The sequence below is a fragment of the Eulemur rufifrons genome, chromosome 9 (genome assembly GCF_041146395.1).
Source record: "Eulemur rufifrons isolate Redbay chromosome 9, OSU_ERuf_1, whole genome shotgun sequence".
Taxonomy (NCBI): Eukaryota; Metazoa; Chordata; class Mammalia; order Primates; family Lemuridae; genus Eulemur; species Eulemur rufifrons.
Genome location: NC_090991.1, coordinates 4,902,559 through 4,919,330, shown reverse-complemented (window position 1 = coordinate 4,919,330; position 16,772 = coordinate 4,902,559). Strand labels below are relative to the sequence as shown.

General features: G+C 54.6%; 1 protein-coding gene across 9 annotated transcripts in view; it reads left to right on the top strand.

The window, feature by feature from the left end:
- The window catches only part of TOM1L2 (target of myb1 like 2 membrane trafficking protein), a 109,847-nt gene that overhangs the window by 69,084 nt on the left and 23,991 nt on the right, over positions 1 to 16,772 (top strand). For 4 of the 9 annotated variants that reach the window (XM_069481928.1, XM_069481924.1, XM_069481921.1 and 1 more), the window contains 3 exons: positions 6,728 to 6,862; positions 8,344 to 8,502; positions 11,867 to 11,983. In XM_069481928.1, coding sequence (XP_069338029.1) covers positions 6,728 to 6,862; positions 8,344 to 8,502; positions 11,867 to 11,983 — 411 coding nt within the window. The remainder of the gene's footprint in view (positions 1 to 6,727; positions 6,863 to 8,343; positions 8,503 to 11,866; positions 11,984 to 16,772) is intronic. The other 5 variants (XM_069481925.1, XM_069481923.1, XM_069481927.1 and 2 more) reach the window with 3 other exon arrangements.

Sequence of the window (16,772 nt, the reverse complement as noted above, 5' to 3'; positions counted from 1 at the left end):
TACGGTGGCTGCAGACCTGGAAGGAGCACTTCCTGGGTGAGAATTTCGTAACCCTGAGGCCTGTCTGGGCCAGGTGGGGTGGTCACAAAGGTTATGATCTGCACTGCCCCTGCTGTGTGGGGACCTTGGCTGAGGGCAGACAGAGCCTCTGCAGTGGCTGTGGCCCACGTCTCTGCCCCAGACGATGCCTATCCTCGCCCACCCACCCTGGCGTCCAAGCGTTCCCACTGGGATCACCCCTTCCCCACATTCCAACTCCCTCCACCTTCTACCCAGCCCTGCTTCTAACCTTGCACAAGTTTGTTAACTTCTACCTCCTTATCTGTGCAACGGGGCCTGGGGTTTCTACCTGCCTGCTCTCAGCCCTGAGCCCATGAGATCAGCATGCCCGGTGCGGTGGCCTGCACCCGTGTTCTGAGGCGCCCCCTACTGGCGGGCAGCTGCAGCGTGCAGCAGCCCTGGGAACCTGAGCAGAACGGGGTTTTGAGGTGCCTCAGGGGCCCCTGCCTGGCCCAGACGCACTGGATGCAGTTCCCTGGTCCAGCTCTGGAGCACAAGGGGCTTCAGGCAAGGTACTCCTAGGTGGAGGTTGATAACCTGAGGGGGAGAGCACTTCCTCTCCAGGTCTGCAGTGTTCCTGAAGGGCTCTCACCTTTGGTCATGGCCCCCCGACACAGGCAGCAGGCAGCAGACAGCTGGGGATGGCTCGGCTTCTGTGATGGGTGGACCAAAAGAATAAACAGGATCCCGAGCCCTTTTTTCGGTTTTTATTGAATTATACTATATATACAGGAAATCACATATAAAAGCACATACAATTTGATAAATCTTTACAAACTGAACATTCCCATGTAAATAGCCCCTACATCGCAAAGCAGAATATGACCAGCACCCAAAAAGCTCCCACGCCTCAGGATGGCCACTTGCCTAACTTCTCACAGCACAGGTGAGTTTTTCCTGTTCTTCAGCCACACGGGCTCCTACAACAGTGCTCGTTGCCTGTTGTGGCTGGTTCTGCTGTTTGTGGGTGTCGTGAGAGTTGTTGCCTGTGATCGTGGGTCTTTTCTCCCGTTGCTCCCTCTGCTGTGCCAGGTCCTGTCATGGGGACGCGCTGCAGTTTGTCCCTCCACTGTTGATGCGCACTTGGTGTTTGCAGTTTGGGGTACCATGAAAAATGCTGCTACAAGCATCTAGCTCGTCTTTTGGCAAGCATTTGTATTCATTTTCATCAGGTGTGTATTAAGTTGAATATGTGCCATCTTTGTTGGTCAAAAATGGTCAAATATTAGCACTTTCCTATGTTTCAGCCTAACACCTAGGAGCCAGGTTGCTGGGTCGTGGGGAATGTCACGCTCTGATTCGGTTCCCCAGTGGCCTCTCCCAGCAGCATGCAGGAGTTGTAGTTGCCTCACATCCTCACCAACGTGCCCTATTTTCTATCTTCTTCGTTATAGCCCATCTGATGAGTATTGCATTGGGTCAACCTTTTTTTAACCCCTTTGAGGAAAAAAAATCTTATTTGCATGTTGAATATACTTCCAAAAACTGTACAAGCTCCCTAGAGAGTCTGATAATTTCTTCTGGGAGAGAAAGTACTGCTCCCACCATGAGACAAGAATGGGGTGGTTGAGGGGTGACAGAGCCTTCGCTTTCTTGCCAGCCTGTGAGTAGGTAGCAGGCTATCATATAAATACAGCTAGACTGGGCTGGGTGTGGTGGCTCACACCCGTAATCCCAGCACTCTAGGAGGCTGAGGAAGGAGGATTGCTTGAGGCTAGGAGTTTGATACCAGCTTGGGCCACATAGTGTGACCCCATCTCTATAAAAAAATAAGAAAAAATTAGCCAGGCGTGGTAGCCTGAGCCTGTAGTTCTAGCTAGTTGGGAGCAGCTGAGCCAGAAGGATCACTGAGCCCAGGAGTTCAAGGCTACAGTGAGCTATGATCATGCCACTGCCTTCCAGCCTGGCAACAGGGCAAGACTGTCTTAAATGAATGAATAAATGATTGAAAAACATATGGCTAGACTGAAAAGAGGTTCAGCTACATGTGTGGGTGCCAGAGCAGTAACAGAGTCATCCTCACCATCCTTGGTATCGGGATGCTGTTGGTGCTCTTCCAAGCCCCGCTGCCTGGGAAGTGGGGCTGGGTCAGTCCCAGCCCTGCCTTCAGGGAGCTAGCAGTTAAACAGGAGAAACTAAGGTTTGCAAGTGACAGAGAGCCAGGGCCTAGCCAGGAAGGACTTGAACCAGCTTTTGATTATTTGGGGGTGGGATGCAATGCTACACTTTACATTCCAGGAAAGTAGATTGACCATACTGGCACTTGAAAAGCTTTCAAGGTGAAGGGGCTGCACCCCAACAGCCCCTCCTACCCATGGAGCATGGCTGGGGCTCCTGGCAGAGGTGGAACCCATGGCTCTGATCACCCACCACTGGCCTGGGCCCACCTCCCCTGTGGCTGCCCCTGAGGATGGAAGCAGGGCTGCAGCAGGTTGAGGGGCAGGAGGGAGGTTGGGCTCCAGACCACCTTTCCTGAAGTCTCCCTGTGCTTATAGGGAGGTGGGTGGCAGAGCTGGTCCTGGCACATCTGCCTGCCCCCAGCCCACCTGCCTGAGTCCCTTCCTTGAGTGCTGATCACAGGCACGGCTAGCTTAGGATTGGCCACCGAAGTGGCATTTCCAGTGGCACATGTTTGCCTTCAGCAGCCCCCTCCCTGGGCCAACCGTAAAGAGAACCCAGCTGATGTCCAGCCCCCCTCCCCCCGCCGCATTCCACCCCTCTCCACTTGGAGGCTTTCCGTGCCTTCCGGCTGCCTGCCAGCCATCTGTAGCTACCCCAGCTCCCCCCAAAATTCAATGCTTCGGGCTCATGTGCTCCAGAGGGCCCTGCCCGTCAGAATGCGCAAAGAAGGCTGCCTTCTGCTTTCCTGGAGACCCAGCCCAGTGGGTGACCCACGCAGCAGCATGGCTCTGGGACTGTTTGCCGGACTCGGGTGTGAGGCCCCACAGGCATCCGCCTTCTGGAGGAAGCCAGTCTCCCTGGCAGGATGGGTGGGAAGAGCCGAGCAGCCTGGTTAGCAACTTGCCAACGCTTGCTCCCGGCCCCTGGACTACCAAAGGCGCCACATCTGGCAGCGTCCGGCTTTCAGCCTGTTTTTACCCAGCCCCTCAGCTGCTGTTTTGGCTTGCGTTCCTTTTTGTTTGCTTGCGTTAAGTCGCATTTGTTGAGAAGATAACAAGGATACACCTGCTCTATGTCATCCCTCAGCTTTTCCCTTGAACTTGCTTTCAGGGACAGAAATGGTATCATCCTGGTAGAGTAACCTCAGAGTGGTCACGCCTTCCCTGTTCCCCTCCCCGAGCCCCAGCAGTAGAGTCTAAAAACACTCTTTCCACGGAAGAAAGTGAGCGGACGGGTGGGGATGGGTGTGGGGCAGGAGGGCCGGGAGGGGCTGGAGGAGTTGTGTTCTGTGAAGGTGGCAGAGACTTGGTGGCTGGGCTCTGGCCACATTCTGTGTAGACAGTGACTCTGCAGGGACCCTGTCACTGGGAACAGGAAGTTGGGCCTGGAAACATAAGCAGAAAATGACAGAAGCCTTCTTTTACCCAAAGGCATAACAGAACTCAGAGTTTAAATCAGCAGTTGTTTATTGATCTGAAATTTGCTGATTCAAAACTTTGTCAAACTTTGAAGGACACAGAAATGAGTAGGATATGGTTTACATTTGTGTAAGGTTTCAGTCTGGGGTTTGGTGTATAATCCAAAGGAATGAAGGAGATAAAAACATGAATTGATCTCTTCTTTTTTTCCTCATTAGACCTTCCTCTGGGTCTTTCAACCCCCTAATCCTGTAGCCACAGGCAGGAAAAGAGAGAATTATATAAAGAGCATGGCTTCCAGGGAGGTGGCCACTTGGCCATTAACTGGCTAGCTCCTGTGACAGTCCTCAGAGGGTGCCTGTGCTGCCATGTCACTTTGCTTTCTGAGAAGGTGGCTCTTGGGGTGGGCGGCCTGCCCCACCCACCTGCTGCTCCTGGGCTTCAGGTTAGGGACCCTGAGGCTCGCCCCATCTCCCCTGGGAAGCGCCCTCAACTGGGTCAGCCTTCCAGGGGCCCTGCTTCATCACTGTCACTTCGGTCTATTGACAGCCTAAATGGCCATCTTTCCTCTGTTCTCCGAAGTAGGAAAATAGGATGCTTAGTAACCGTGAGAACAGAATTCAGTTTAACCTGACAAATGCTGATGGACTGCCTTCTCTGGGCAAGGGCGAGAGACTCGATGTGTGCCTTCAGTAGGTGTCTGACCTGTTGGGGAGGGAGACAGGAGCACCCTTGTTTAGGCACGTCCCAAGAAGAGGCTAGGGACACACGGCATCTCTGGGTTTCTCCCATCTCTGCATTTTCACATATGACTGTTCCTTTAAAGCCCCACCCCCACACCCCATTTGTTCCTCTGTTGGCGTCAGAATCCTGTTCGCTGGAGATTGCTGTCATGAACATATGCTCTGTTAGCAGCCACCTCACCCAGACTGCACAGGGGTCCCAGACAGGGGTTGGAATCATGGCAGGTGGGAAGGGGGTGCATTAGCCAAGACTGCTTGGTTGCAAGTAACAGATGCCAACTCCAGCTTGCATAGGCAAAGAGGAGAGTTTGTCATAAGGCGGGGCCTCCCGGAAGCCCAGATCACCCAGACTAGGGGTGTGACTGGGCCTGGGAAGGGACAGAACGGATCACGAAGGCCCTCCAAATCCTCTTCTGCATGTCTGCACCTCTGAACATACCAGCTGCTCCTTTTCCAGAACATAGGCCGTCTGTGCTCCCCATCCTGGGCTGGCACATGGCTGCCTCCCAGGGCCCACAGTTGTAGAGGGTAGTTCTGTCTCCCCTCTCCTGGGACCGAGCTCCCGGGAGGAGGAGCATCTGTTGGCCCAACTTGGAATATGCATTCTCCGCCCCCCCAGGTGCAGGCACAGCTGGGGGGCTGCCTCTGTGTGCATGGGGGCAGCAGAGTGCCTTAGAAGAACAGGCCCCGAGAAAGTATCCTCTGACTGGAGAGAACCACCATGGTTCTTTCATCGTCATTCCCGTTATCTCAAATTTGACTTGGGTGGAGCAAGATGAATTGAAAGAGATCCCTGGAGCTGTTTGTACTCCCAGGTGCAGAGGCATGAAGTGGCACCAGAAAGAATTGCCATGCGTTCTTCCCCAGCCTCCCACGGAGGGCTGTGAGGCTGGTCTTTAGACTCTAAAGTCGGACCCTAAACTAAAGTGCTGGTGCCACAGGACTCGCTGGATTGTGAAGCAGGTGGAGGCAGCCAGGGCAGCTGGCAGGGGTGGGGCTGCGGGGCGCTCCCTGGGGAGCCTGCGGGCAGCTGGGCCTTCCAGACAGCCCTCCGCTGCACCTTCTTCGCCCTCCTCAGCATCCAGAAGGAAGTATTGGCCAAGAGGAGCTGTCCTGATCCAGGGTGTCAAATCCCTGAGCATGCAAATTAACAAAGTGCGTCAAGGAGAAAGCCAGGCTGACAGCACTGTTTGTAGTAAGTGGATGCATCGGTTGTAATTAAGAAGGCCTTTTGGAAACTGACCTTTTAACTTCACGTGGGTCTGTTGGTTAGAGATAGAGTTTCTGTGGCTGCCTCAGGATTGGTTGGAGCGCATTGCTGGAGCCAGGGAGGCAGTTAAATGCTCTGACGACAACAGACTTGGCAATGGAGCACGGGCACGAGAGGCTCTGCCGCCTCCGCTGGGTATGTGCGGTGACCGGGATAGCACGGAAAGGGCTGGGTCCCATTTCTGGGGAGCCCTTTGGATATGCTGCTTTTTCTGATACATTCTGTAACTTCTAAAGAACAGAATATTTAAAAAAAAAATTTTAAGAGTTTCACGAATCAATGAAAATGATAATCTTTTTGAATTTTTGCTCTTTCTTGTCTGTGTTGTGTTTTCGTTTAAGAGAATCTAGTGGTCATGCTGTCCATTGGATTTTTTTGGTTTGGGCACATGTATGTTGCCATTGTTGGCAGCACGACATGATGGAAGAAGCTTGGGGCAGGGAGCAGCACCCTTGGGGGTCAGCCCCCCTCCACGGAACCGCAGTCACCTCACCTGCCATCGAGGGGGCTGGGCTAGGCAATCTTGGCTTTAGTGGCCTCTGATCTACTGCAGAAACCTGGAGTTAGCTTTTATTTCGTATCACACATGAATTTCTCCTCTCCTTTCTGCTCAATTTGCCCACGGTTCCCAATTCCACTGATGGAAGCTCTCAGGGCAGAGTGCGATGATGACCGTGCGCAAAGACCCGCCGTGGCTCCTGCACAGAGGGTGGGCGTCCCACCACTAGGTGATGAGGCTGCGCCTTCCACTCCCTTCAGCTAAACAGCCCCAGCAATTGATTTCCTTGTGATTAGGGAAATGCCTGCTTTTTAGGATGCGCCACAGTGCTTAGGTGTTATTTCTCTGTCTCTTCTCCAAGGAAATACATGCTGCATTAAGTTTTGTGTTTTTGTTCACGCTCAGCAGCACCACTGAAAGCCAGGATTTCACCAGCTGTGTCGTGGCAGCGATTGCAGGAGGCGTGGAACAGAATAAGTTCTGCCAGTGCAATTTGCATTCGCGCGTAGGAGAGCATTGGTCCCTAGGAGAGGACGTGGGCTGCTTTGGATTTTCAGGCAGTGTGACAGCCCTTGGAGAGAAATGCTTCCTAACAGGCCTTCTTCTGTCCTCCCAGGCCTGGGCTGATGCCTTTCGAAGCAGTCCTGACCTCACTGGTGTCGTGCACATATACGAGGAGCTGAAGAGGAAAGGGGTTGAATTCCCCATGGCAGACTTGGACGCTCTGTCTCCTATACACACGCCACAGCGGGTAAGCTTCCAGCTGGCATTTTCTAGGGGGCCCTACTGCAGAGCAGGCCAGCCAGGCCGCTGCCACCACCCTTCTGCTGCTCCCTTTGAATTATTCAGCCTGTCGTCATGCTTTCTTAAAGCCCAAGGGCATTCCTTTTTAATAACGAGGGGAATGCAGGAGTGAGACAGCTGGTTGACTGGTGATTCAGTGGCGGCAGTGTCTCCCCCCACCCCCACCTTCCCCTGTTTTCACCGTGACGGGGACGTAATAGCGAGATCAGTTCAGAGTTTTCATGGAAATGGCTGCCTGGGTGGAGCCATCCTGTGGGGGTCGTTAGCACCTGCTCTTCAGAGGCCCATACAATCAATGTGGGAATCCTGTCCCCATTCCCCTAGGATCCCCACCAGAACACCTCAGAGCAATGTAGAGGAGCTGACATCACTAACGGGGGCAAAGAGCAGCTTTCTGGTTTTTCAGTGGTACAAGTCAAATGGATCTAAAATTTATTTTGAGCTACGAGCATTCAGCATCAGTCCAGACATCCTTGGATTCCATCAGCCTTGGGATTCAAAGCCCAGGAAAGGCCCATTTAGCGGCATCTGCTGAAGCTCTTACGGTGCCAGCAATAACTCAAGGGCCGCGGATGGCGCAGCTCTGTGCTTCGGGATGAAAAACTTGCGGGCCGTGCCATTCACAGTGTTGCTGGGAATCAGCTCCATTCCCAGCCCAGGGGGGGAAGCAGGAAAGCTCCAAGATGTGGGGGAGGCACCTCGTCCCAGTACACCTCACTGGCCAGCCCCCACTGCCCATCTCTGAAATGTGGGCCTCGAGAAGGACCGCGTGTCTGTGCACGTCTCTCGTGGGGACACGTGAGTTAATGTTCTAGAGGTTATCTGAGATGCCCAAAGGGAAAGCACAAGAAATCGCACTTTCCAAAGCATTACTCTCATCATGATCCCTCCAAACCGTGTACTATGCTTTGTGAAATAAACATAACCTGTTGTATTCTTCTAATAATGACACAGAGCAGTGTTGCTGTTCCTATAATTACAAAGAACATTCAGTAAATTGCATAATAACTATTTATATTAGTCTACTTGTAAAGGCCAAAACGTAATCTTATGGTACCAAATAAGGATTCATGATTAGCAAAACCTAGTAACAGCCCTCCCTTCACTCGGATCCTGAGGTGGTCTTAGTAGTGGGAGCCGTGACGAGAGCACTCCCAGAGCGCTCTTGGCCTTGCCTGCTGGAGTTGCTTTGTTGTCTGCCGCACACCCCTTGCGAGGTGAGCAGAGGGAAGAGCCGTGGTAGCCCCACTTCCCGGCTGGAGCGGCTGGGCTCACGGGCTCCGCAAGCCTCCCCAGGGCAGCAGCAGGCTGGGCCCCCACCCTCTCCACAGGCAGCTCTGACGGGAAGTGCTGCCCAGGTGGGGCAGGTGCCAGGCCCAGCTTGCAGGCAGCCCAAGTGAACAGAGGACTTTGTTGTTGCCGTGCCAGAGCGTCCCTGAAGTGGATCCAGCCACGACCATGCCCAGGTCCCAGTCACAGCAGAGGACGAGTGCCGGCTCCTATTCCTCGCCGCCTCCTGCTCCCTACTCCGCTCCGCAGGCCCCGGCTCTCAGCGCGACTGGCCCCATCACGGCCAACTCAGAACAGGTACTTGCATTCTTCTGGGCCAGAGGCAAATCAGCTGACTGTCCTCACTCGTCTTCCCAGGAGACACAGACGGAGGCCTCCCCGGGACAGGCACTGTGCTAGGTGTTGGGGACATAGAGATGGAAGGGCCCCGTCCCTGGGGGACACAGATGCCAAGATAGTCACGACCGAGTGTGCTCACACTCCGGTGGGGAGCAGAGCCGAGTGCTCCGTGTTGTTAGCCCGGAGTTGAGCAGTGCCTGGGACGGCACCCAGGGAGCTGACACGCCGAGGGTCCTGAAGCAGGTGAGGCCTCATGCACGGCAGTGGCATGGGCACGGCAGAGGTGCAGGGCTCTCTCGGGGAGAAGCAGGTGGCTTGACTGGAGAGCAGGTGCCTATGGAGGGCCAGGGTCAGGGAGGAAATAGTGGCAGAAAGCGAGACCAAAAGCACAGGGGCTCAGCTGAGTTGCAAACAAGCTTGTCTATGGCGCAGAGGCTTAGATTTGTCCTGTAAGAAATGTCAGTGCCCCAGTCAGCGAAGCACCAGTGGAGGCGGAGGCTAAAATCAGGGAGGCCTCCCTGCAGCGCACACCGGCTTCTGTCCCAGACGTTGCCCGCCTTCCCCCAGTTCCTCCCTGATAAGCTAATGCAGTTTTAACCCCAAACTGGATTTTTTAGATGAGTTGTAGAGATTGCTCTTTAGATGAACCTATAGAATTCCCTTTAGTTAAAATTTGAGAATTGGTCAGACTTGAAAAAAAATCTATCCAGTGCTTATATTTTCTTTCTTTCTTTTTTTTTTTTTTTTTGAGACAGAGTCTCACTTTGTTGCCCGGGCTAGAGTGAGTGCCGTGGCGTCAGCCTAGCTCACAGCAACCTCAAACTCCTGGGCTTAAGCGATCCTACTGCCTCAGCCTCCCGAGTGGCTGGGACTACAGACATGCACCACCATGCCCGGCTAATTTTTTCTCTATATATTTTTAGTTGGCCATATAATTTCTTTCTATTTTTAGTAGAGATGGGGTCTCGCTCTTGCTCAGGCTGGTCTTGAACTCCTGACCTCGAGCAATCCACCCGCCTCGGCCTCCCAGAGTGCTAGGATTACAGGCGTGAGCCACCGCGCCCGGCCCAGTGCTTATATTTTCAAAGTCCTTATTTACTATTTGTGACAATGGCACAATTATGGAACCTCATGCAACTGTGTGTAGGTGATGGCAGTGTTGTGTCAGGGCCGTGCCCTTTTCGCCCCTCTGCTAGAGGTGTGAGCAGGAGAAGCGAACTCAAAGTCACGCAGGCCTGGCCGTGAACCCCCACCCTGCTACTCACTGTGAGGGTTCGGTCGGGACGTTTAACCTCAGTCTCCTGTCAGTGAACAGGTGACCTTCCCTCCTACCCCACAGGGCAGCCGTGGGCTTGACAGGCAGATCGGAGGGGTCCCCGTGCTAGCCACCCAGGTGCTGTGTGTGCTCCGGAGGCAGGAGGTCCGAACCCGCAGCTGACAAGTGGGGTTTGCGCTAACTGTGGCCTGCCTCACTGATCTCTGTCCTTCCCCGTTACCCACAACGGCCAAAAAGGGGAACCGTGGGGAAGAAGGTCTTTTAGGGGTGCACTGTTCCCTTTCTGCTCCAAGGGAAGGCAGAAAGTGTTCAAAGTGGGACAGTCGCTGGGCAGCGGGTGCTGGAGAAAGGCCTCCCGGTGGCCAGAGCGGTCGAGAGGAGAACCTGGAACGGGGGAGACGCGGTGGTGCGGGATGCCCTTGTTCCCAGGGCAGGACGGAAGCAGAGGCAGACAGGTGGACACCCAGCCTGGCCGAGAAGCCCTAAGGCTTTAGAGCCCTCATGGTCACGAGCTGTAGCATTCCTGGGCCTCCCTCGCCAGAAACTTCTTTTCATCCAAGACTTGGGAGGAGACCCCTGGGCCCCCCACCAGGCAGAGCCAGAGACTGAACAGAGCCTCTTGGGACCTAGACCATCTCCCTGGCTGACCACTGATCGAGGTCCCTGTGTGAGGGTACAGAACTGAACCCAGTGGAGTTCCTGCCCTGAGGAGCTCCGCGTCTGCGAGGGAGCCCACCAGCACGGGGCAGCGGCCGTGGCTGCTGCAGTGTGAGGCCGTGCAGTGCGTGGGGGCCGCAGGGAGGAGGTGGGAGTGTTCACATCGACCTCGGGATGGCCGGGGAGAGTCGAAGAAGGTTTCGCTGAGGAGAAGACGCGCTGCTTTAGCTGGAGCGCGTGCGGGAAGAGCGACGTCACAATTCTGCTCTCTGGACGCTGGAGCAGGAACGAGGCCGTACTGTATAGTAGAGGGCATCCGCGTGAGCCAGGGCCTGTGCGGGCACTCACAGCAGCCCTGTGAGGTGTGGTTTATTATCACCTTTCCACAGGCGAGGAAACTGCAGCTCAGAGGGATCCAGGTTCGTCTCTGGATGCTGCTGCTGCTATGGAGGCCCCAGCGAGCCGCAGGGTGCTCGCTGAGTCTTCCAGGGCTCTTCCAGTGTCACGGGGCAGTCCCTGACATCCGCCCAGCATGGACTGGTCTCCCAGCATTGAGTGTAGGACAGATGGGCATTGCTGTGAGGATTCTTCTTGGTGCCTCACTCTGCACAAGGCAGGTCCTTGTGGTTTCTGCGGATGCCTGGGACAGGAGTGGGGGTTGCGAGAGTGGAGGAGCTGATCGGAACCACCAGGCTGGAGACCGAGGGTAGAAGGTGTCCCTGACGCAGGAGGGGAGGCTCAGGCCTTGGCCCAGCTCCTGGCTTTGAGGAGTGCCAATGGATGGGCAGGTCGGGTATTTTTCAAGGGGCCGTGTTACCAGGTAGGGAGCGGGCTGGAGATGGGGTCTCCACTGTGGTCTTCTCCTGCTCTCCCTCTTTCATTCTTGCCATATCTGAAAAGTGCTGTTGGCACTGGCCAGCCTTGCAGAGCATCATAGTATTTAGATGATAAAATTCCTGGGCGCGGAGTCTGTAACTCTGAGGTTTGTAGAACAGGACCTCAGCCCTAGGGGATCTCAGCCCTGCTGCCCTCCCACACTTGGATTTTAAAAAGCAGGAACGGAGGCCCTGAGAGGTTAAGTTCCTGCTCAGAGTGCTGCGGCGGGAGGCCGAGATGGAGAGCCGACCTGGTGCACTGCGGACCTGGCGTCTTCACTGCACAGCGCTGCCTCGGCGTCACGGGCAGAGGCACGGTGACAGGCTGTTGTGGCCATTGCCCTGGCAGGCAGGCTGGAGAGAGATAAGGCGGCCTGTACAGTGCGTACTCAGAAGGGTGGCCTAGATTCCCAGGGAGGGGACTGCCACCAGCCTGGGGAGCAAGCCGGTTCTGACGTTCCAGGCGCAGGCTGACTGACTTTCCTTCCTGCTTTCCTTTCCCGGCCCCCGACAGATCGCCAGGCTGCGGAGTGAACTGGATGTTGTTCGAGGGAACACTAAAGTCATGTCTGAGATGTTAACAGAAATGGTCCCCGGGCAGGAGGACTCGTCTGATCTGGAGTTGCTGCAGGTGAGGAGAGACTCATCTTTGGAAGCACAAGGCCTGGTGGCAGGCCCCACTCGGGGACACAGTGTGAAGAGGGATGGGCCCAGTGGCCTTGTCGTTGACAGGGACTAAGTCCACGTGGCCCACACTCAGCCTCATGTTGCCTAGAGACAGGTAGAAGCCGTTATCGCCATCACTCTTAGAGGCAGTGACCCGGAGAGTGGAGAAAGGATACTGTGAATGCAGGTGGCCGATCTTTTCATTGTGGGGTGAGGTGCTTGCGTGGACAGGTTAGGAGCCAGACTGGCTCAGCGACCTGGTGTGAATGTGGTGACCTGGCGTGAGTGCCTTGTGACGTGCCTGCTGCTGCTGCTGTTTTGTCCAGCTCTCGTCAGTGTTGGCCCCTGAGTGCCACACCTCCCACCTTGCTCCTGGCACACACTCGCTGCCGGTGAAGGCCCTGCCCTTTAGGAGTGCCCATGCCTGGGGTGGCTCAGCCTGGTCCCCAGCTGTGTCTTGTAGTGCCCCCTTCCTACTGCTGTGGGGGTGAGGGTGGGTGGAGACCTGCTCTGGGCCTTACACAGAGCACAGCCCACCAGGCACAGAGATGTGCGTGTGAGCTGCGGCCCCTGCTCTGGAGGAGCTCAGCTTTGTGCGGGAGACAGACTGGGAAACAGCGCATCTCCATGTCACTACCTCCGGCTGCTCCTGAAGCCGCGATGAGTACCCTTGGCCCGGCCCCAGCGAGGAGCCCCAAGTGGCCTCTCCCTCGCTCCCAGACCTCACTCCTGACACCTGCGTCAGACTGGGCTTGCCTCGGCTCAGCAGGTCCGGCTGAACATGCGCCACACTCCACGGGCCCCAGCCTCCCTTCGGTGCATCGTCATTGGCCGCCGCTCCCAGCCGCGGGAGGGCTCTGCCGGCATTAGCCAGATGCACAGGAATCTGAGGTCAGTCCAGAAACTGAGAGGGCCTCTTGAGGCAGCTTTGTGCTGTGTCAGCGTCGGAATTCCTGCTGACAGGGGGGTTTGCTCGGACAGAGCTGAGCTCCTGGCAGCAGGGGATGTGTTGAACAAAGCCAAGATGCTTCCAGACAGCCAGAGCAGACCCAGACAGCAGGAATACTCCACGAGCACATGCGTGTTTGTGGTGTGTGTGTGTGTGTGTGTGTGTGTGTGAGTGTGTGAGTGACTGCAAGGTTTTTGGTTTTTTTTTTTTTTTTTTTTTTTTTTGGTTTTTTGTCTTTCTTTTTTTTTAAACAAGCCCATCAGCCAAGACAAACAGAACCTAATCTCCTGGCGTCAGCTCTTAGTTTTCAAAAATAGGTTGCTTCCCATGACGTTTTCCTTCCCTCTGTTTTGTTCCGACTCTGAGCCTACCAGCCCTCACTGCTATCTTATAAATCAAACAGGAAAAGAACAATTCTGGGTGCCAGCAGAAGGCTGTCCTTCCAGCACAGGAGATTCAGAGGTTGGGTAGCACTGTGAACAGCTGTGCACAGACACGGCCCTCCTGCCTGGCTGGTGACCGCACGCCTCAGCCAGCCCTGACATCTTCCCTCCTCTTCTTCCCCTGGCAGTTAGAAGCCAGCGGGCAGGTTCTGAGCCACACTGAACAGTGAGCCTTACGCATGGGAAAATGCCGCCGCCTGCTTAGAAAGTGCTGGGATCGGAACTCTTCCCCAGGACCCTCTGTCAAGCTGGAGGGCAGCCAGAGTGCTCAGGGCAGAAGCGGTCCAGGGCTCAGCGTGCTGGCCAGGGCCGTGGAAAGAAACACATTTGTCACCAACTCAAATGTCTCCGCCAACAGACGCTGCTCCCGACTTGAGTATAAATTGCTGGGTAGGAGGCGGAGAGAAGGGGAAGAGAGGTAATTGGTGGTGTCGGGCCTGGAAGCACCGGTGTAGCTGATCATAATTGTGGGCGGCGTATATCCCAGTTGCCTCCTGCGCGTCACAAAACTCTCTCGGGTGTAGCTCCCACAGCGCAGCCAGCGCGGCAGGGAAGCTTGCTGGTGGGAACGGTTTGCTTTGCCTGCAGACTCGCGGGTGGGCAGCTGGTCTTTGAGGAGAGGCTGAGGCCGCTCTAGCACCCTGCGCTGTCAGCTCAGCTGGAGCCCCGGAGGGAAGGGCAGGCAGGATGCCCGGAGTGAACACAGCAACTCCTCCTCGCAGGCTCTGCGTCAAATCCTTCACTCTCTGAGTTGAGAGAGACCTCCTAGGCAGCTAGTCCCGCTCCACACCCGTGCTCAGATTTCCTCTACGGCATCTTACCCAGCGCCGCCTGGTCTTCCTCCACATCCCCAAGGACAGGCTGTTCACGGCGGCCCGTGGAGGTACTTCTGTTTCCAACAGCCATCTCAGTGGACTTTGGGAAGCAGCACAGGAGGGCAGGGAGAGCACAGGCTTATGAATCACTGGGTTCCTGTCCTTGCCCTCCCGCTGACGAGCTGGGTGACACCAGGCAAGTTGCCCGCACTCCCTGAGCCGCCCTCTTGCTCGTTGACTGGAGCGGTTACTCTCACCGTGGTGGCGCCTTGCCCAGGGCTGGGCACAGGCAGGGCCTCACAAGTTGCAGCTTCCGTGACTATCCTTGGAAAGCCCCTTCACACATTGGGCTAAATTCTTTCTCCCTGTAACTTTGACCATTGTCTGTCTTCTTAGACAACAGAACAAAACTAATTCCCCTTTCACATGGGTAGGTCCTTAAATATTTGGAGATTGCCATGAGCCCTGCCCACTGCCCAGTCTCTACATGGAACAAATGTGGCCGCTGGCAGCCCACCATGGAGATGAACAGGCAGTTCTTCAGAAGGGGTGAGCACTGTAAAATGGCGAGCTTCCATCACCTGTAAAACACTGCTCCCTCTCCTTCTTGCGTGGCTGTTGAGCCATGTCTTCCTCATCCTGTGCGTGGACACTTGGGTCTGGACCTGAAATCCAAGACCCCACGTCATCCCTGCTAAAGGGCATGTCCTTAGCTGCTGAAAGCCTGAGTCCAGCTTTCTGGAACTTAAAGATCCTGATTCTGCCATCCAGTGCTTTCTCTCTCTCCTGATTTAGCCTTTCAAGCTTTGTCTTCAATTAATAATAACTTTTAATTAACCTAATGATGGCAAAAATGTATGTTCTTTTCTTTTCCTTTTTTTTTTTTTTGAGACAGAGTCTCGCTGCAGCCTCAAATAAGCAATCCTCCTGCCTCAGTCTCCTGAGCAGCTGGGACTACAGGCATGTGCCACTGTGCCTGGCTAATTTTTCTGGGTTTGTTTGTTTTTTTTTTTTTTTTTGGTAGAGACAGAGTCTTGCTATGTTACTTGCTATGGTCTCAAACTCCTGGCCTCAGGTGATCCTCTCACTTTGGCCTCCCAAAGTGCTAGGATCACAGGCGTGAGCCACCACGCTTGGCCAAAATGTATGTTCTTATGCAGCCATCCATCAGATAGTGTAATAAAACAAGCCCTCCTCCATGTTGTGTCTTCAAGTAACAGATGGTATATCCCCTCTTACTTCTTGCATCTTATTTCTACAAAGACAAAATGGTCAAGGCTGTTTTCTCTAGAGAAATATAGTTATATTCTACATGTTTAGCTTCATTATTCTCCCTTTCTCATCAACAAAGACTTCTCCCTCCCTTCTTTACAGGAGTAGAAAACAGGTCTTCAGGATCTTATCCCATGTTCCTTCAAACTTGCAGAAGGCTCAGAGGAAACCCGTAAAGATGATTAAAAGACTGTTTTGTGAGGTGGGGATGAGAATGTCCCTTGAAGAAAAGATAAAGGCATTGGGAATAATTAGACAGAAAAGAGAGGATATTGAATAAGGTGTTCTGGTAGACGCAGGGCTTTTGTACAAGTGACCAGCTGTTCTCCCCCTCTGCTGAGAACCAGAGATAGGAGGAGGCCAAAGCTGAAATCTTCGACATTTAGGAAATTCCTGTCCCCACTTTTGTACCGCGGGAGGGGTGACCCAGGCAAGCCATAGGCTTTCAGGTGTTTTAGGCCCAGAAGAGAGTTGCTCTGTCTGGGTGGTTTGGAGGCGGACAAGGCCAAGGAAGGTCGCCCAGCCGAGCCTGCTGTGGGTCTGGCTGTGATGACTGCACAGAGGCCATGCGGACGGCCAGCTGTCACTGTGGTGGCAGGAATCTTAATGTCTGGCCCTCCTCTCACCTCCCGTCTCTTTTCTTTTTTCTTCTTTTTTGAGACTGTAAGTTAAAAGGCTGAAGCCAAGAGTTGGTAAAGCTGTCTCTGTGCAGAGACCCTGGAGACCCCTGATGCAGAAGTCCCGTCCCTGATGCAGGCTCTTGGGGGCTGTCTTTGGGCACAGCTCTGTGAAAAGCCCTCAGGACGCTCCTGCAGGGCCGGAGCATGGAAGGCTGTGCCTGTGGGACTGGGGACTGTCTTGCCCAGCACCCTAGCAGGAAGGCAGTGGGAAGAGAGGCAGCAGATGCAAGACCAAAGCAGATGTTCCTGGTGCTTACAGTTGATGAGATCACTGCCTCCTATGCCCTTGGGTCTCGTTCTGCCTCCAAGCCCAGATCACATCAACTCATACTTTCTGGATATTTTTTTAAGGTAACGGAATCCTTTCCACTACAAATAAAATTCTACAGTGAATGGCAATGTTTAAAAAAGATAAGAGCAGAGCTGCCCTGGCTGCCACTGGGGGCGGGGGGCCTGACCCCGTGCCGGGGAGGCTGCGGAGGCGGCTCTGCTGGCACTCTGCGGGACTTCGTGCGCCCACCACCCCTCACCGTATACAGGGACAAGCCAGCCCGGGGAGTGGCGGAGACTTGGAGAGCTTATCCAGGCATGGGCC